Source organism: Euprymna scolopes, chromosome 43, assembly GCF_053919585.1.
Source record: "Euprymna scolopes isolate OS-2025 chromosome 43, ASM5391958v1, whole genome shotgun sequence".
Classification (NCBI taxonomy): domain Eukaryota; kingdom Metazoa; phylum Mollusca; class Cephalopoda; order Sepiida; family Sepiolidae; genus Euprymna; species Euprymna scolopes.
The window spans coordinates 6325557-6347890 of NC_136524.1; the positions used below are offsets into that span (position 1 = coordinate 6325557).

Sequence of the window (22334 nt, forward strand, 5' to 3'; positions counted from 1 at the left end):
TAAATTATGCATATTTTCATGGACAAATGAAAAATAATCTTAGTGCAATGTTCCGTTTTATTTCAATTTTATTTCAATAAATATATTCCTATGTTCTTTTCGATTTGAAGTTTGAAAAGATTTTATCTCTTGAAAACATAAAGATGACATCTATACAGAGAGACAATATCAGAAAACTTGCGTTTAAAATTTAAAACTTTACAATTAATATAAACTCACAAATATTTTTGCGATTTCCTAGATCTGTTCTTTGAGGGTGTTAAATGTTATATCACTAGTAAATTGTGTCAAGCAGCAAGTTTTTAACAAACAGCTTACTTTCATGATATTACCATCCTATATAGAAAAGTACTCAGTACATATGGATGTATGTTGGTGTACTGTGATGTTTTGCCTTTTTTAAGAGTAATTAAGAAATATTTCGAATTATTTGACAAAAAATTGAATATTTATTTCTTCGGTTTATAAAGTTTTATTTGTTGCACGTAATTGAAGTAATATTTAATATGTGTTAGTATATTCACAATTAAAAGTTTCGTTGTTTTGCACGTTCCGAGATGTATTTTATATAAAAATTCACGGTCGGCTGCGTTTATCAGCACGGAGAACACGCTACTGGGTCTTTTTTTTGTAACCAAAATCTAATTTCTATGTCTAACGGAAAATAACATCTAAGTTCAGAAAGATCCCGAATTTCTCCTCCAATCGCAAATGTAAGGGTTTAGTAGGATGATTTCATATTTCCCATTTTTAGACTGTTTTCGCGCTTCATTTTGAGAATAATGTGTCGTGTATCGCCTCTGAAATATCTGATTAGCTAATCGCTGTTGTACAGCTTGCACCCCAGTGTACCATGTCAAACAAAAGATTCTGCCTGGTATTATTGTAATTATTGGTCACTTTACTTTTGAAAAGTATTATTAATTATTAAAATTGTCCTTGGAGTAGTAACCGTCTTTTAACCATTCGCACTAAACAGCACCAATTGAAAACTCGAAAAAAAAATGCGAAATACTAAACAGAACATTTTTATATTTGTGGCAAATAAAATAAATCATTCCTATTGCATTTTGCGCTTTTTATTTAATTTCAATAAATATATATTCACGTTCTTAATACGATTTTTCGTGTAAAAAGGTTTCATTTGTTAGAAACGTAAAGACTCCTTTTATACAGAAAGACAATATTAGTAAAAGCGCGTTTAAAATAAAACGCTTTATAATAAATATATACTCACGTCCTGTGTGCGAGTTTCTGAATCTGGGTCTGAATGTTCTGAAACGATTTGTTCTTGTATATGAATAGGCTGAAAAAAAACAATTTCTATGAGAATCCACATATTTGTTCTTTGAGGATGCCATAACATCTCATCGTTAGTAAATTGTGTTAAACAGCCAGTTTTTAACTTATTGCATACTTTACTGATATTACCATCATATATTCTTCACTACATATAAATATGTGTGCATTGTGATGTTTTCCATTTCTAATAGTAATGAAGTAATAGTTTGAATGAATGAACAAAACCAGTATCTACACATTCAGTAAGCTTAATTGAATATTTATTCCTCGTTTCAATTCATAAAGTTCTTTTTTTTTTTTTAGTAATTATATTAATACTTAATGTGTGTTAGTATATCTTCAATTGAATGTTTCGTTGTTTGTTTTGCGTGTTCTGGGACGTATTCTGCAGAAAAATTATACAATTATACTAAGTTCTTATACGAGTTTATAAATATGTGTTTATTCCTTATTTAAAAGATTATCTTGTCAGCATGTAATGTGACTCACACAAAAAGAAAATGGAGGCTGATGTTTTTACTCGCTATTATTAACTTACCGTTACCGCTTCCCGAACACCGAATTTTTCTGAATTGGATTAAATTTAAATTAAATCACGAAAATATATTTACGTTTATACTCTTTAATACAAAAATAGCTTCTAGATGTAACTGATGATTTCGCAGATTAAAGTGACTTTATTCGTCCATTCGAAATGTCTGTTACTTGCATGTTATGCAAGCATGGTTACGTTTTAACGAACAGATGGACGCATGCATTCACACATTATGTCACCTGCATGCACAGATATATGTAATTTATGACATTCGTTAAATTATACATATTTTCATGGACAGATCAAAAATAATCTTAGTGCAATGCTATGTTTTATTTTAATTTTATTTCAATAAATATATTCCTATGTTCTTTTCATGAAAACTTTTTATCTGTTAAAAACATAAAGATGGCATCTATACAGAGAGACAATATTAGAAAACTTGCGTTCAAAATTTAACATTTTACAATTAATATAAACTCACAAATATTTCTGCGATTTTCTAGATCTGTTCTTTGAAGGTGTTAAATGTTATATCACTAGTAAATTGTGTCAAACAACAGGTTTTCAACACATTGCTCACTTTTATAATATTTCCATCTTGTATAAAACTATAATATGAATAGCTGATAACCCGAATTAATTTACAATCTTCAATAACTTATATATGAATATATATTTTTAGTTTTAATTATAAAGTTTTATTTGTTGTAAATAATTGTGTGTTAGTATAGTCCCACCTATAAGTTTTGTTGTTTTTCGTGTTCTGGGGCGTATTCTGTATAAAAATGAGTTCATCAGCAAGGACCAATGGTACGCAACTGTGTCTTATTTTATAACCAGAATCTAACTTCTAGATGTTACTCATTTGTCTAACGTAAAATAAAATCTAAGTTCAGAAAGACCTATGATTTCTCCTTCAATCGCAAATATATTAATACGCAAGGGCTGAGTGGGACAATGTTTCTGTACTTCATTTTCTAATTAATGTGACTCGTATTGCCTCTAACATATCGGATTAGTTAATCGCTGTTGCTATACTGCTTGCATATCTGTACATTGTATCAAGCAATAGATTTGTACGTATTCCTATTCTAATATTGATGGTATTATTTAACTGTCACTTTAGTTTAGAAAAGTATTAATGTAAGTCAACCTTATAACTAAACGCTTTTAAAGATAATTATTTATTTGGCTACGCTGTGTGCCACAACTCAGGAGTGTTCATCACTGCATAGTTCAAGAACCAATCTATGATTGACGAAAAGCTGGTTTCGAACCTATTCCATATCAACATGTCTATGGTGTTCACCACTGGTCCTGGGACTTGTCTACTACGAACCTCCTTGCGTAATATGCGTTCATTTGGGACGTTGTGTGTAGGAAGAGTCGGCTCAACCCATTTTGGGAGAATGTCATCAAATCATAGGTCAAGTTATTTTGGTGCAACTTATGCATACTAATGCATACAGCATCATGATATGATAAAGCTTAAAAATGCTTGGCTTTTAGAAGTTTTAATATGATCAAACAGAAAACGGTTTTAATTTTAAAAGGTTTTACATTCTTGAAAAGTTTTCATTTCGAAGTGATCTAAGCTAAGGGAGTTTTTATTTTAGAGTGACTTAAATGATTAAATGATTGAAACGGTTATATTTCAGATTATTTACACAAATGCTTTAACTTTAAAAGCTTTTAAACCGACCAATTTTTTAAACGTTTTGATTTTGTAAAGTCGTAATGTAAAAGTCGTAATGCATTTGGTAGTAAACTAATAAAACATTCAAGTATAGAAGTACTATACGGTGTCAATTATAAATTATAAAATATGCATAATTTTTATAAAAACTAACACTTAATATATAGTTTGGTTTGATATATATATATATATATATATATATATATATATATATATATATATATAAGATATTGCTATTGAAGATTCTGGTCACGTGTCGCAATTGAGAAAGTAGAAACATACAAACACAAATGACGACTTTGACGAGACGTTACATAACTGTCATTAAATTATTGACTTCTATAATTAAATCGTTTATATATATAGTTAAATGTAAAAAAAAACAATATTATTTTTACACCAACCTAATATATATATATATGTGTGTGTGTGTGTGTGTGTGTGTGTGTGTGTGTGTGTGTGTGTGTGTGTGTGTGTGTGTGTGTGTGTGTGTGTGTGTGCGTGTGTGCGTGTGTGTTTGTTTGTTTGTTTGTTTATTTATTTATTTATTTACGAATTAGTCCACCGGGCAAATTATTCTTCGTAACCCATAATATTGAATAGAGGATTGATTCTATAATAATATATACGCAATCTGCATAATTATTAAAATACCATATTTGAGCGTATTGTACGACCGAGCAACGGCGGTTGTCCGATTAGTATATATATATATATATATATATATATATATATATATATATATATATATATATATATATATATATATATATATATATATGTATATATATATATATATAAAATGGGTTAAGAAATTCCAACGAAAGAAAGATGTATATTTAAATAAGGGGGTAGTCACCAACAATGTGTATTTTTTAACATTATTTTATTGTTCCGTGCCTTGGTTTTTCATTGAGAATTATGTTTGGATCATTGTAATAATGTTTTTAAATCATTGAAATCGTTTTTACGCGTTTCAGACGTTCTGTGATATATATATATATTTATATATATATATATATATATATATATATATATAAACCTTTATAAACATGATATATATATAAATTTAAGATTATAATAACAAATGACTAAAATGCCACCAAACTACAGCAAAATAGTCAATAATTTCAAATCAGATTTGCAGGCTCCTTTCAGCTGGTTATCAAGTTAACATTGCCTTGTTTATGCCTGTGTCTACTTTGTTAGTTTTATAATCGATCAAGGTCCTTTCTCTTCCTACAGACATTAAAACCATGTTCTATAGTTCTTCTAAACGGCTCACTTTAATCATGTGCAGCAACTTTTTCGCAGAAGAAACACGAATTCTGCCAAATCACCCACTATAAGCCGAGTAAAAATAGGCAAAATTTCATGGACGCTAGACATCATTCTAAAGGTTTAATGCATCACTAGAAACCCCATAGAATCGCAGAACATAACAAAATCACGATTTAGATTTAGTGTTGTAAATAACGTGCAAAATAATTCCTCCACTATCCAATAACGGCAACTAAGAAGGATGAACTGCTTTCCTGGCGATACACTTCTTACTCCACCTTAAGTCCACAAACCACTGCATCCCAAATGTCCCTAAGCGGACAAAAGCCATACTTGATGATCTGGAAATTACCCCTTCTCATGTCCTGAATAAAAAAGAAAAACTTAGATAATTCCAAAGTGGGTGGGTTTTATCATCTTTACTATATATATACACACACACACACACACACACACACACACACACACACACACACACACATATATATATATATATATATATATATATATATATATATATATATATATATACTAAACTAATACTATACTAATAATGAAATTCTCCAATGAGCTATTCTCAATACTCCAAACGCTTTAACAACGCCGAATCTCGTTTCCCCGATAACTGATAATTGTCTCTCTCTGGTATCAGCGCATAATAAGTCTCGTGAAAGAACAGTCCCGCTCAATTATCGCCTCATCACTCCATATCCCTCATCGCAAAAATCTTTGATCAATCAAGTGCTAGTCTATGACGTTGAAAAAGCTAATCTCTGTGACTACATTATGGATTTAGGCAAGCCCGTTCTACCGCGGATACTTTAACTGTCATCTCTGACCGCATGTATCACGCATTAGATATGGCATGGAACGGTAGATCGATAAACTTTGATATATCTATAAAATTCGATAAGGTCTAGCATAAAAGGTTTCCAATGAAAATTAAATCACACACAATGTTTAACCCCTGTCTATGTTTTAAAAGTACTTTAACTGAATGCCCTCTGATAAACTCATTGCGCGCTTAACCCTCTTTGATGTACATACAAGCCCATCTAGCTATAAAATCACAATTCCTCACTGTACAGGTCCCTAAATGCCGGAAAACCATCTACTCTAATCGTTTGTTCCCTCGGACTAAGACTTTGGAATTCCTCCGTTTCCTTCTGCACTGACCGGTAACATGCAGAAGTGCATAAACATCCGCCTTATCTCCATGGCAATATGTTTTGGTTAACAAGCCTAACATACATATATATATATATATATATATATATATATATATATATATATATATATATATATATTGTGACCCTTAGAAACGGGCCGAATAATAGGTAAGAAGAATATATTGTACAGGAAAATAAACGCACAGAAAAGTATTTTCCGACTGTTAAGTTTAGATAGCTTTATACCTTTCACGAAGAAATCGCACTTCTCTTTTATAATTTTAAACCCCAAATTTTGTATTCGAGAGCATGCTTTGTAAACATATTCTCTAGTCTCACTTATAATATTATCCAGGTATACGATTGCAAAATCGAGGCTGCCCAACATAGTATCTAAAATTTCTTGAAAAATAACGGGCATTACTAGGAATCCAAAAGCTAACCTGTTGAACTGAAATAACCCCTTAAGGGTATTAATACAAATCAATTTCTAGCTATTTTTTTCGATTAGAATTTGAAAGTATGCGTCACTCATATCAACTTTAGAGAAGGTATTCCACCGTTTACTTTAATGAAAATTTCTTCCGGCCTACGAAGTGGCTAATGGTAGTTTTTTAGTACGTTCACATAGACAGTGGGTAATGGTAGTTTTTTAGTACGTTCACATAGACAGTGGGTAATGGTAGTTTTTTAGTACGTTCACATAGACAGTGGGTAATGGTAGTTTTTTAGTACGTTCACATAAACAGTGGGTAATGGTAGTTTTTTAGTACGTTCACATAGACAGTGGGTAATGGTAGTTTTTTAGTACGTTCACATAAACAGTGGGTAATGGTAGTTTTTTAGTACGTTCACATAGACAGTGGGTAATGGTAGTTTTTTAGTACGTTCACATAGACAGTGGGTAATGGTAGTTTTTTAGTACGTTCACATAGACAGTGGGTAATGGTAGTTTTTTAGTACGTTCACATAGACAGTGGGTAATGGTAGTTTTTTAGTACGTTCACATAGACAGTGGGTAATGGTAGTTTTTTAGTACGTTCACATAGACAGTGGGTAATGGTAGTTTTTTAGTACGTTCACATAGACAGTGGGTAATGGTAGTTTTTTAGTACGTTCACATAGACAGTGGGTAATGGTAGTTTTTTAGTACGTTCACATAGACAGTGGGTAATGGTAGTTTTTTAGTACGTTCACATAGACAGTGGGTAATGGTAGTTTTTTAGTACGTTCACATAGACAGTGGGTAATGGTAGTTTTTTAGTACGTTCACATAGACAGTGGGTAATGGTAGTTTTTTAGTACGTTCACATAGACAGTGGGTAATGGTAGTTTTTTAGTACGTTCACATAGACAGTGGGTAATGGTAGTTTTTTAGTACGTTCACATAGACAGTGGGTAATGGTAGTTTTTTAGTACGTTCACATAGACAGTGGGTAATGGTAGTTTTTTAGTACGTTCACATAGACAGTGGGTAATGGTAGTTTTTTAGTACGTTCACATAGACAGTGGGTAATGGTAGTTTTTTAGTACGTTCACATAGACAGTGGGTAATGGTAGTTTTTTAGTACGTTCACATAGACAGTGGGTAATGGTAGTTTTTTAGTACGTTCACATAGACAGTGGGTAATGGTAGTTTTTTAGTACGTTCACATAGACAGTGGGTAATGGTAGTTTTTTAGTACGTTCACATAGACAGTGGGTAATGGTAGTTTTTTAGTACGTTCACATAGACAGTGGGTAATGGTAGTTTTTTAGTACGTTCACATAGACAGTGGGTAATGGTAGTTTTTTAGTACGTTCACATAGACAGTGGGTAATGGTAGTTTTTTAGTACGTTCACATAGACAGTGGGTAATGGTAGTTTTTTAGTACGTTCACATAGACAGTGGGTAATGGTAGTTTTTTAGTACGTTCACATAGACAGTGGGTAATGGTAGTTTTTTAGTACGTTCACATAGACAGTGGGTAATGGTAGTTTTTTAGTACGTTCACATAGACAGTGGGTAATGGTAGTTTTTTAGTACGTTCACATAGACAGTGGGTAATGGTAGTTTTTTAGTACGTTCACATAGACAGTGGGTAATGGTAGTTTTTTAGTACGTTCACATAGACAGTGGGTAATGGTAGTTTTTTAGTACGTTCACATAGACAGTGGGTAATGGTAGTTTTTTAGTACGTTCACATAGACAGTGGGTAATGGTAGTTTTTTAGTACGTTCACATAGACAGTGGGTAATGGTAGTTTTTTAGTACGTTCACATAGACAGTGGGTAATGGTAGTTTTTTAGTACGTTCACATAGACAGTGGGTAATGGTAGTTTTTTAGTACGTTCACATAGACAGTGGGTAATGGTAGTTTTTTAGTACGTTCACATAGACAGTGGGTAATGGTAGTTTTTTAGTACGTTCACATAGACAGTGGGTAATGGTAGTTTTTTAGTACGTTCACATAGACAGTGGGTAATGGTAGTTTTTTAGTACGTTCACATAGACAGTGGGTAATGGTAGTTTTTTAGTACGTTCACATAGACAGTGGGTAATGGTAGTTTTTTAGTACGTTCACATAGACAGTGGGTAATGGTAGTTTTTTAGTACGTTCACATAGACAGTGGGTAATGGTAGTTTTTTAGTACGTTCACATAGACAGTGGGTAATGGTAGTTTTTTAGTACGTTCACATAGACAGTGGGTAATGGTAGTTTTTTAGTACGTTCACATAGACAGTGGGAGCTTCCCATTGACTGAATTCAGTTTTCGTTAGGATACCGGTTTTTCCAAGTCTTTCAAACTCCTCGTTAAACTTGTCTAATAAGGCGAACGGTATATTTCTTTATTTCTTGAATAGTGATTACGTATTATCTTTGTGCTCGAATCTGGATGATATTTTTGTGCATTTCCCCAGAGTGGTTGGGAAAACTTCAGGGATACCTTTATTTTATAACTGACTTCAGATTTTCCTTCTCTGTGGTTAAAGTTTCCACTATTTAACAAAAAGTACTTATAGGAAAATTCCAGAAATTGAGTTGTTTACATCCAATTTGTCTCAAAAGATTTTCTGGGATTTTAAACACAACCACTTATAATTCATGCTCAGAATTTATTTTCGATCCAGTTTGCGTTCTAGCTGTTTTACCAGACTTTAACCAGACTTTTATTTAATATTTTCCGTGTATGCAAATATTCTGAAACTTTACATTTTTATTGAACATTTTTATCGTGTTTACGTACATTTTATCGTGTGTTTTGTTTGTTCTAACGTCTCGTATCCGGTCCTTAATTATGTTCTCTGCTCTAAAAAATGAGCTTTTATGTTCAATTCTGTCACAAGTCAGGCTAGTTTTTGTGCGGTATGGGCAGTCTTTACTACAATGCAGGGCTCTGCACCGATAACATGAACTTGGTGATGATTTACTCTGACCTTCAGTAAATTGTATTATCTATGTACGGGGCGGGGATAATGTATTTTTCTCTGGAGAGTAGAGTTTGGACATTTTATGTAATTTTCTTACGTATGCGACGCCGAACTATATAATGTCCTTTGTAACCGAAACCAAAACTTATAGAGAATTCTTAGTAAAATTATTCATAAAAAAGTATGGAGAAGTCTTGGTAAAATTATTTATAAAAACATAAATGACTTGAGTGCCATCAGCTATAATCAAAACCGAAACTAAAACTTATCGTATTTTCTTGGTAAAATTATATTTTACAGGAAATGGAAGTCCATAGCAATAATAGAATAGTCATTCGGATGTAAACGTGAGATAGAAAATAAATAACACACACGCTAACCTATTAACATATAGATCAAATTTCATAATAATAATTATAATAAACTAAAATGAAAAATAATTATAATAATTAACTAAAATAAAAATAATAATTAAAGGTAATGATAATAAATAATATGAATGATAATAACGATATCATTATCATTCACATGAATCTGTGAATGATAATGATAATAATGATTATAAAAGTAATAATAATAAAATAATGATAAAAATAATAATAATAATAAGAAGAAGAAAATATATAATGATAATAATAATCATAAAAATCATAATAATAATGATGATGATAATAATGATAAAACAATGATAGTAATAATGGTAATAATATCATAATAATAATAATGATAATGATAATAATGATAATTATAATAATGATAATTATAATAATAAACATGTTATAACTTACCATTACATATCATATATGCAAGCGCAGGATCCGTTTCAATCAATTTACTTGTATCGACTATTCGCACAATATGCGACTTTCTTCCAGATGCGATAAATTCAAGGAAACTCTTATGGTTTAAACTAGCGACGTCGATAACAAATATTTCAATTCCTCTTCTTTTGGCAAATTCCGCTTGCTTTATTACCCAGTCCGGGTTGCTAAATTTTCCTTTGACGAAGAGAACAGCAACTTTACGGGCATTTTTACGCCCGCCATAGCTCGGTTCAAATGTGTTTAATAGAAGATCATTGACCAATGAAAAAGACATTTCCGTCCGATAGGAGGCAAGATGAGCTGAAATCTGTTGACGATCCCTGTAACGGTTTAGAGAGAAACCTGAAAAAAAGTGTTTCCTTGATATTAACAGTGATAGAGAGTACGAATGAATGTGTAAGATATCCTCGCTTTAAAAACATGAATGCAAATAAACATACCACAAATGAATCTGTGAATTAATATTTTGAAAAATAATGTAACTGCAGGATGTATTTTCTGGTCTCAAAGCTTAGTTCAAGCTAAATTATGAGAAAAACTTATACCATGAGTGCTGCTGGGGAGCCATATACATGTTCTTGCTATTGAGCGTTTTGTTGCTTAGTCCTGGGTAATTTGTTAGAGAAGGAAGTGTTTTATGATTGCTGCTGGGTAACTATCAACAGGAGTTTTGTTTGGCCATCTTTTAAACTGTAATTATTTTTAAGTGTTTTTTCATATTTGATTGTTTAGTTGATTAATTCTAGGGGATTTAAGAGTACTGCTGGAGAATCATATGCATATGAATTAAAATTTTGTTTTACTTTCTTTTAACTGTAATGATATTTAGTGTACTTTCCATTGATAGTGTTGGCGTTTAGTCCTAGGTGATTTATGATAGGTGTTTCATTATTATCATTATCATTGTTACCATCGTTATTAGCATCATTATTATGATCATTATCGATAGTATCACATTATTATTATTATTATTATTATCATCATCATCATCATCATTATAATCATTCGTATCATTATAACAGTAATTATTACCTTAACATAATCATCATTATTAGCATTATTATTATCATTTCTATTATTACTAATAGAATCATTACTATTATTGTTGCTATTAATATTATCATTACTGTCAATATTATTATAACTTGTTTACATTCTTGCTATTATTATTGCCATTATTATTATCATTATTATTATTATTATTATTATTAATATTATTATTATCATCATTATAATCATTAGTATCATTATAAAAGTAATTATTAAACAATCATTACTATTATTGTTGCTATTGATGTTATTATTACTATCAATATTATTATAACTTGTTTACATTCTTGCTATTATTATTATTATTATCATCATCATCATTATTATTATTATTATTATTATTATTATTATTATTATTATTATTATTATTATTATTATTATTATTATTCATGAACAGACATAAAAATATTAATAACAGTTTCCTTCTTGAATACCCAAAACGGGTGCATTCTGACCAACTGCTGATTCCCACCCAAAAAAAAATTATCAGAAAGATCAGTTCATTTCTTTCGATAAATTATAACCTCTTCATTTTTCCCAGATAATTATGTATTCTCTTAAGACTTGGTAAGAATTGTAATTAAAATGATTTTCGGGATAACATTCAAGAGCTCTCCCTCTCTGTTTCCGAGATATATCGAGAGCGTCATGATATAGTCCAGTCAATGTCTAACCTTATCTCAATGCAATAAGAGATCCATGAAGGGAAATCTACACTTATCCATAATGATGAACAACCATTACAAATGCTTTAATGTGTACTTTTTAGGCAAGAATCCACTGAAACGCCTATGTATGCATATATATGCATATATGTTCATATATATATGCATATATATAAATGTATATATATGCATATATATGTATGTATATATATGCATATACATATGTATGTATACATATACATATATATATATGTATATAAACATATATACATGTATATATATAATGATTGCAACGTCTTGTAAGACGAATGCCAGTCCCTCAGACACTTTAAAGTCTACGAGCCCAAAACGACTTCCATCGCCACAGGACCACTTTAATAGACAAATGTCTGAGGGAGTATCTATACACAGATGATGTTACAGAGTCCTAGCTTTGTACGACAGCTAAGTCTCTCTCTCGGTTTAAAATGTTGAGATCCAGCAACAAGCAAGAGCAAGATAGCCAGCAACAAGTTAAACTGCAGACCAGCTTAATGCGGGTACTGGTCTCCCGCATTATGTTTTTTTAATAAGAGATTTGCTTCTCCTATACAGGTTGTCTTCACCACAGATTAGGGAGCCCTCTTCACCCCAACACATACATACATACACACAAACACACACGGTGCTAGTTGGCCGTTGACCCCGAAAAAGGGTTCATTCGCCTTTTGGAAGGTCTTGTCTTTAATCCTTCAGGGCGACTAGCCACCCTCCTCACCAAACAAGTCTGAAGTGTGACGCGACCATGAGGCAGGTAGTACTGGGTTACATGGTACCAGTAGCATATGACATGACCTGACATATACATATATATATATATACATATATATATATATACATACATATATATGCAATAAATTTCCTATATATATATATATATATACATACATATATATACATACATATATATGCATATATATATATATATATATATATATATATATATATATATATATATATATATATATATATAGGGATCATTGTAGAAAATAGATATATTTGATTAGAGAAAATAACTTATCACTTATATTCGAGGCAGATAATTCTAATATATCGGCTTGTTAATTAAAATCGTCTTCTATTTTAGGAGTATTTTTTGAAACATTGTGAATTGTGTTAAATATTTTTTTTCTCGCATTAGTAAATAAGACATTTTTTATCGATTCCTATCATCGTAATCTACCAAATACGAAATACAAAGTCGCTTACGAATTGATTACAGATGTGTTTGTATTTCGAGAATTTGCTTCGTTCATGTTAAGTTGAAAATGCATGTGTGTGTAATTTTTTGTATGTTTTTGTATTTCCACGAGCTATTTGAGATTAGACTCGATTATTATTTCACTAGTCAGGTACTCTATGTATAGTTAAATGATACGCTATACCTCATACACTTATTTGTTTTATTTTCATACATATCCAACACTACCTTATATTTGGTTACAATTATTTACTGCATACTAAAATTCCCTGAATTTGACTTGAGTTGTACCTGGCTTATAAATTGTCTTTCTGGGATATGCTGGTTCAACGTACTCCCCCTACACTGAATCAAATATAGGGATGAACCGATTGTGCTGTTATATGAAACAATCATCCTTCTGAATAAACTGTTGTTTAAACATTACTGTCCTAAATGCATGATAGTTGACTGGCCAAGGAAAACCGGGAGGAAATTATTGGACAAGATGTTAAAGAATGGAATTTAGAATAGTCAGAAGTGGAGCGAAATCGTATAATAAAAGAAAAGGGAAAAGAAAGACATCGTTTGTATTGATTTGATTGTTCGACAATTATTCTCATCTTGGGTGTTTCGTTTCGGTCGTTGAAACCTACAACCTTCGTTGGATGTAAACTCCATGTTTTTTTTTGTTTTTGTTTTTTGTGTTTTTGGAGGGGGGGTTCAACTAAGGAAAAAGGGTCAGCTCTGTATTATAAGAAATCGGACCGTGGATTTGAAGGTGTGTCTGTAAATTACAAACAAAGGTAAATTTTCAGATGTCACTTTTGATTCAATTTTTAAATGAATCCTTAATTCATTAATTCTCAGTATTAATAGTGACAAAATGTTTTACGAACCGTGGATAGACATCCCGCGCATGTTTTCGTTTTTTATTTTTTTTTTATAAAACACGGTGCAAGGGATGCGACTCTAAGAAAAAAGAAAGGCCATTTTTTTTTTATAATTTATGGATACACCCTCAAATCCATGGTCCGATTCCTTGCAATACAGAGCTAACCTCTTTTCCTTAGTTGAAAAAAAAAACATAGATTTTACACTCGACGGAGGTCGTAGATTTCAACGATCGAAACGTTGTGCAAATAACACCCAATATAACAATAATAAGCTGAACAATAAAAATAATTCAAATAAATATTTCATTTCATCTGATGCGAATTCATTCGTTTCTCTTGATGTAATATTCCTTATTCTCTAATATTTCGAACTGGGACAAATCTTGCAATGTATTTATTTGGTTATTTCAACTTTTTCCTCCCCCTCCCCGAAAAGTATAATGTCGAACATAAAGAGCTACTAATTGGGATGGTGAGGACTGTTGGGAGTTGAGCAGCGAGATATACGTCCACCTTACATTTAACCTTTAACATGTTAGTAGAGTCAGGAAAGCAGGAAAGAGAGAGAGAGAGAGAGAGAGAATTGAAAGTCTATAAGTTCAAAGGAAAAAATTATTAGATTAAAAGATTTGCCACCATTTAGGAACTGCAAAAGTGAAAGAGTGGGATTTGGATGCTTGTCCAGTTATCCGGAAGTATGTACATGGAGGGGGTGCATCATCATAGCATTTTCTATTAAAGTAATTGTAAAATAGGCACAGGGATGCGACATTGTGATTATGGAGCAGCGGTTGAAGCTTGGTTGATATTGGGGGACCTATTCGATTTGAGATTTTTCTTCGGACACTGTATATGAGTAAAAAGAGACTATTTGTAGGGGAACCGACTCATATGTGACAACAAGACTCCATGCATGATAGAATTGTGGCTTTCTAAATATATAGGCATTACAACTGGCATAATTTCAATATTTAGTTATCCATAAGATATATTTAAATACGAAATGTGTATTCATATTTTTATTATTGTTCGAACAATTATTTTCATCTTGTGTGGTATTGGCACAACGTTTCGGTCGTTGAAACCTACGGCCTTCTGACGACGGAAACATTGTGCCAATAACACCGAAAATGAGAATAATTGTCCGAACAATCAAAACAGTATAGACATTCATGACTCAAAAACTCAAAACTGCATGTAAACACTCGCTTTTGAAATAGAATTAACTTTTCGAATGGGATTATTTATCATGAAATTTATTAACGGCAATATTATAGTTAGTGGGGATGGACTTGATTAACACCTCCTATTCCTATGAAATTTGATAGATTTATTTTAGTAAAATGTCACCATTTATCAAAGTAAAAGGCCAATATCAGATAAGACTTAATGAGTCCAGTGTACGGCCATGTTTATTTGTAACGATGGTTGAAATTGCACAAAAAGAGGGCAACTAAACAAGAATTTGTTTACATTGAACTTAAAACAATATTACTTATTATTGCTTGTTATCTTGTTTGTATAGCAATAATCTTCAGGAATGATGTAAACACTCGCTTTCTTTTTGGTAGGAGTTGGACGATGAACAACAGTATGCATTTATAGAAATGAGGTTAGATAATACAAATACAAATTTACAGAAGTTGGTACTTACTTTTCCTGTCCGCACATACCCCAGTAATGACACCAACTTGTAGATTATTACTGTAAAAGTATTCAGCTGAAATGACATTTTCGATGAATTGTGTGATATGCTCAGTTCCCGTTGTTCCCATCAAAGCAGCATCAAATGCAAAATTGATATCAATATCATGCCCACCGCAGGCTGGTTGTAAACAAAAGAAATGTACATTTATTTTAAGTAATTAAAAAAATTATGTTTGTGGCGGAAACCTAAACAAGAATATGGAATATGAAATAGATTGCAGTATAAAAGCCAGAAGATATCTCACTACTGATGCAATTCTCTATCTATATAAAAGCCAAGTACGTCCAAGGATGGAATACTGTTGCCATATCTGGGCAGAAGCTGCTAAAAACAGCCTATTCTGCCTTGACAGAGTACAAAATACACTTCGTGGCTTAGTGGGGGATGCCCTTTTCTCTACCATGCAACCTCTCTCCCACAGAAGAGACGTTGCGAGCCTATCCTTGTTTTATCGTTATTTCCATGGCAGGTGCTCGTCTGAACTCCAATCTCTGGTCCTCCCTCACCAATCTTTCACGAGAAACACCCGTCTAGCTGAATCAACTGTGAAAAATTTCCCCCACTCTTTAAAACTCAATTAAAACGTGGATTCCATGAACAAAGCTTCTTTCTTAGAACTGCACGCCTGTGGAACTCTGTTCTGTATGCCTGCTTCCCACCGGACTACAACTTGGATGTGTTCAAGTCCAACGTTAACAAATTCCTAATGAGCCACCCCCTTAAGTAAACACTTCATCAAATCTCCACACTAACGTAATGTACTTGCAATAACCCTTATCCCTGAGTGGCTTCCGGGCCCTGATAAGTGGTGATCACTGTGTAAAAAAAAATGCCGATAATTGTAGAACTAAGATCAGTCCTGAAAGTCTAGAAAAAAACTAAGAGAAAATTGAAGCAAAGTAGACAAACAAATGCCAGATAATGCACGCTCCTAATAAAAACAGCTATGAATTTTATGGAAAATCGTAATTTGCGGAGATCATCGCGTCGCCAACTAAGCAGAGATAAACAGAAATAAGAGTGGAACAAAAATATAGTAAGAAAACGTTATGGCTCTAAGGGTGCCTAAACTGCTTCAAATCACATAATCAAGATGCTAATTCTGATTACGAGGGTTAGTATCCAATCATCAAATGGAATGCTTGTGGGAAGTACTGGGGTATTGAGGGGGTTTATTGCCACTTAAGAGTAAGCAAGGGAAAATAAAACAAGTGAAAACATCGATACTGAAACTGCAAGGAAAACCATTACGAAAATACATAACGCATTCAAAGAGGGGCAACAGAAATTGAACACGCCTACGGAATTATGAACAAGTTAAAAACATGGAAGACAAAAAGTACCATTAGGAACTCGTCTAGAAATGAAGTGTATTGATGACTTGTATTCCCCAACATAGTTAATCCGATTAGTAGATTTAAAAATATTAAAACTAGAGAGATTAAACTTACGATTTATAAATGGCTCCTCTTAAATGGCAATACACACAGAGATACACGCGCACACACACACTCACACACACACGCACTCACACACACGCACACGCACGCACACACACGCGCACACACACACACACACATATATGTAAGCACTCAAGATTAAGTTCAGAAGCCAAAACATTCTGTAAACTTAGAGTAGATATAAATATTAATATATCTACAGTAACTCCAACCAAATAAAAAAGCTCAATGCAACCAAGATAGAGAATAGAGCTTGTTATAGAAAAAGAAGAATTTAAGACTGTAAAAATATTTTTTTTTCAGTATTAAATTTGTATTCTTATACATACATACATACATACATACATGCATAATGGTTCCGTTCAGTCTTGACAGACTATGGATATCCACTGTAAGAGTGTCTGCGCGTAAAAATTTTTTGACAAGAATAGCGCAATCTCCAACCATACCCCTCCTGAGTCGACATTGTTGAATACCAGTGGTAACTGGAGGTTCAAGACGACTGGAAGCAAATGTCGAGATAAGCGGAAAGTACATACAGCGCCTAGAATTCTCAAATGGTCACCCATCTGGTACTAGCCAGGCTCGACGTTGCTTAACTTCGGCGATCAGACGGGAACTGGTGTATCAACGTGATTATGGCGTACATGATGATTGCCGTACATTTATGCCGTACATACATACATGATGATTGCAACGTCTTGTCAGACGAGTGGCATTCCCTCAGACACTGAAAATTCATGAACCCGAAAATGACATTTAGTTCTGCCGGCAAATTCACATGCTCAAGCAGACATGACACCGAGGACGGTCATTGGTATATATACACGCACGCACACTTACATATGTGCACATACATACACATGCACACATGCGTATCACACACATATATACATACATACAAACATACACAATACATAATACGCACACATACATATACATACATACATACACACGTGCAAACATACACAAGACTGTCATTGGCATAAATACATATAAATATATACACGCATACATACATATCTATAAACATACGCTCATATATATCTATATACATACACAGTGCATAATACACATACATACATATACATACCCACATGCATACATACACATATACATACATATAGATCCACATATACACACGCATATACAAATACATACACACATATACTTACACATACACATACATAAACGTACACATATGCACATATATATGCATACACTTACTTACATATGCATAAACATACATATATATGCATTCATACACATACACACATATATACACATATACAAATACACATATACATGCACATATACACATACATATACATACATACACACATGCATACATACACATATATGTGCATACATACACATAAACACATATATGCATATATACACATACATGTCTACAAACATATATAAATGTATATACATACACACACAAACATACACATATACATACATATACACATAGATATAAATACATATACAAACAAACATATTTACATATATAAATATACATACATATATACATGCATATATACATAGATACATATAATGATGGCAGATCAATTGTTACATGCATCCAGCATTTCAGGCCTACACACGTCACAGCTTTTTTTCTACATACATACATGCATACATACATACGTATGCATATACTCACGTCCGTGTGGAAATGGTTTGGTAATAACTCTTCTTGTAGTTGGTCTTGTAATCCCTGAAAGAGAAATAATAGATTTGCTTTTTCGATACTTAAAAATATATTATGTTATCAGGACAACAAGTAGAATGTACAACAAAGCTGTTCCAAATACCAGATTTTACCCCGAGATCAGCGGTTTTCAGTGATGTAAGATAAACTATTTGTGGCAAATGTGTTATGAATCGCAGGTAGGACTAACGACGAAATACCAGTTCCGTCTGCTTGCTTCCCACCTGACTACAACTTGGATGTCTTCAAGTCCAACGTTACCAAATTCCTAATGAACCGCCCTCTTAAGTTCATTAAATCTCCACACTAACGTACTGTACTTGCAATAACCCTTATCCCTGAGTGGCTTCCTGGCCTTGATAAGTTGTAACCACCGTGTAAAAAAAAAAATTTTTTTTAAAGGTGGAAGAATTGAGGTATCATAAATCGTTTACAAAACTAATGACGAAATAAGAGCGTTAAACAGGAAGGCGGAGAAATGAATCGCTAATCAGAACTAATAACGAAACTCGAGCGACAAACAGTAGTGTTTTCGCTTCTTTTTTACTACATTCTTTCGGGTTATTTCTCTTTGAAAAAGAACTGTTATTCTCGACATATTATAGACTTTCACAATCCGGTTATCTCAAACAGAAACTCCTTATTTATTGATTTGTATTTGTAGCAGGTTTTGTAAATAAATAGATATATGAATATAAAAAGAGCCTCCAAGACTTTCGTCTTTTCACATATTTTTGTTAATACATCACATCACTTCAACACCCGATTATATGCATTGCTATATATTTCTTTTCAGGTTTTTACTTTTTACCAGTTTTCAGGTTTTTACTAATTATCAGGGTTTTTTTTTACTAATTACCAGTTTTACCATATATATATATATATATATATATATATATATATATATATATATATATATATATATATATATAAGAATTATAGTTAAGTTTACCAAAATGATCCAGTATGGCAAAACTAAAATATATTATAAATATTAAAGAATTAGTATTTATAAAGTAACTTCTTTTTTTTTTCTTAATTAAGCCTCGCCCCGACAGTTGAGTTTTACATTGTTTCCAGGTTTTTTTACGCACATTTTATCTTTCTTTTAATAATATTATTGGAATTCCTTCCCGTTTCCTCATACCAATTTGTGAATTATTCCACGGATGTCTGCCTTTTGGATTACTTTGGGTCATCTTCCAATTACGCAATTCCCTTGGAATTTACTTGTGCGAATGGAAATTTTACTAACTTTCTTGGATTCTGCATTTTTGGATTTTACCGTCATTGGATACTTTACCCTTCACCAGACTATCCATTCACATGAAATCACTTTTTTATTCACCCTATTCCCTCTGCTTCACTTTTTGTTATCAAGTAAGATCTATGACTTACTTGTAGTTTCATCAAATACTTTGCAAGCAAAATCCGATCCCGCATTTTTCTAAATCCTACGCTCTGATGAGAAGGAAATTATTTCTTCGAAACTCTGCGGATTAAGGATTATCCACCTATCTAGTGTTTCCTTTTTAAAATTAAATATGTTTTCAACTCTTTTTCAAAGTGTTTTTAACATGTTTTATTAACTATTTGTTCATATATATATATATATATATATATATATATATATATATATATATATATATAACGGAACGAATATAGGATTAATCTCTGACACCGTTCCAAGTAACAAACACTAATTATAATGTGAAATGAAATAACTTGTTAGATAGAAAAGGATGATAACTTACCTTTACATATCTCATTCTTCAGAGAATGGGCCAGTTCAATCATTTGCGAGGATGCACCTAGTCGCAGAATGTGAAACGCCTTTCTAGACGCGATGGATTCGAGGACAGACGTATCATCTAAACTACCAAAGTCGATAACAAATATTTCAATTCCATTTGTTTTGGCCAAATTCGCGACCCGAATTGCTTCCTCACGGTTACTTAATTTGCCTTTGAGGAAGAGAACAACAATTTTCCGAACATTTGTGCGGCCGCCCCACTTTTGTTTAAATGAATCCAAGAGGAGATTGGAAAAAAATACCCGCGACATTTCTGTTGTATACTTTGTAAAATTATAGTATATATTATTAGGATTCAAGTAAGGATGCAGTTCGAAACCTGGAAAATTTAAAGAACAATATTTTTCGTCATTATTAACATTATTAAATAAATTGAATATGTAAGATAACCATTTTTTTAAACATGATTAAAACATGATATATTCATATTTTAAATAAAATTTCTATTCAAATATGAATACAAAACAATTTACTTAAATAGCTCAATATGGTAAATATAAACACTCTTAACTGTCAGAAGAGATTCCGGATAACAACTTAATAGGATGCATGGTGCCGATCTGTTGTTTTATTTTCCTTTAATTCTCAGATTAACTCCTTCCAATATTTTCTTCTTGCCTCTTCTGATTTTCTGCTTGGCGACGTTTGTTATCCTTGTGAGTTTTTTTATATATATTGAAACCAGGTTTGCGATATTGAAGCAATATTTATCCTTCATTCTCGTTATGTTTACCGATTCTTGCATTAATTTATCGTTTATTAAGTAATTCAATTTCGACATTATTGTATATTAAGTTAGTAAATTTCTATATTATTGTATATTAAGTTTCTATATTATTGTATATTAAGTTATTAAATTTCTATATAATTGTATTTTAAGTTAAGTTTCTATATAATTGTATATTACGTTAAGTTTCTATATTATTGTATATTAAGTTATTAAATTTCTATATAGTTGTATATTAAGTTATTAAGTTTATATATAATTGTATATTAAGTTATTAAGTTTGTATATTATTGTATATTAAGTTATTAAGTTTATATATAATTGTATATTAAGTTATTAAGTTTATATATAATTATATATTACGTTATTAAGTTTCTATATAATTGCATATTAAGTTATTAAGTTTCTATATAATTGTATATTAAGTTATTAAGTTTCATTATAATTGTATATTAAGTTATTAAGTTTATATATAATTGTATATTAAGTTATTAAGTTTCTATATAATTGTATATTAAGTTATTAGGTTTCTATATTATTGTGTTTTAAGTTATTAAGTGTCTATATTATTCATATTAAAGTTCAGTTTCTATAGTATTGTATATTAAGCTAAGATTCTATATTATTGTTTATTATGTTATTAAGTTTCTATATCATTGTTTATTAAGTTTTTAAGTTTCTACAATCTTGTTTTTAAAGTTATTAAGTTTCTATATTATTGTATATAAAGTTAAGTTTCTATATTATTGTATATTAAGTTATTAAGTTTCTATATTATTTTATATTAAGATAAGTTTGTATATTATTGTATATTAAGTTAAGTTTCTATACTATTGTTATTTTTAAGTTTTTAAGT

The 22334-nt window shown here is 31.6% G+C and overlaps 1 protein-coding gene across 1 annotated transcript in view; it reads right to left on the reverse strand.

The window, feature by feature from the left end:
• LOC145268402 (collagen alpha-6(VI) chain-like) overlaps window positions 1-22334 on the reverse strand; it is a 110579-nt gene that overhangs the window by 64568 nt on the left and 23677 nt on the right. The window contains exons 6-10 of the mRNA XM_080123963.1: window positions 20693-21070; window positions 18891-18944; window positions 15708-15878; window positions 10188-10565; window positions 1238-1306 (exon numbers count right to left, since the gene is read on the reverse strand). Coding sequence (XP_079980089.1) covers window positions 1238-1306; window positions 10188-10565; window positions 15708-15878; window positions 18891-18944; window positions 20693-21070 — 1050 coding nt within the window. The remainder of the gene's footprint in view (window positions 1-1237; window positions 1307-10187; window positions 10566-15707; window positions 15879-18890; window positions 18945-20692; window positions 21071-22334) is intronic.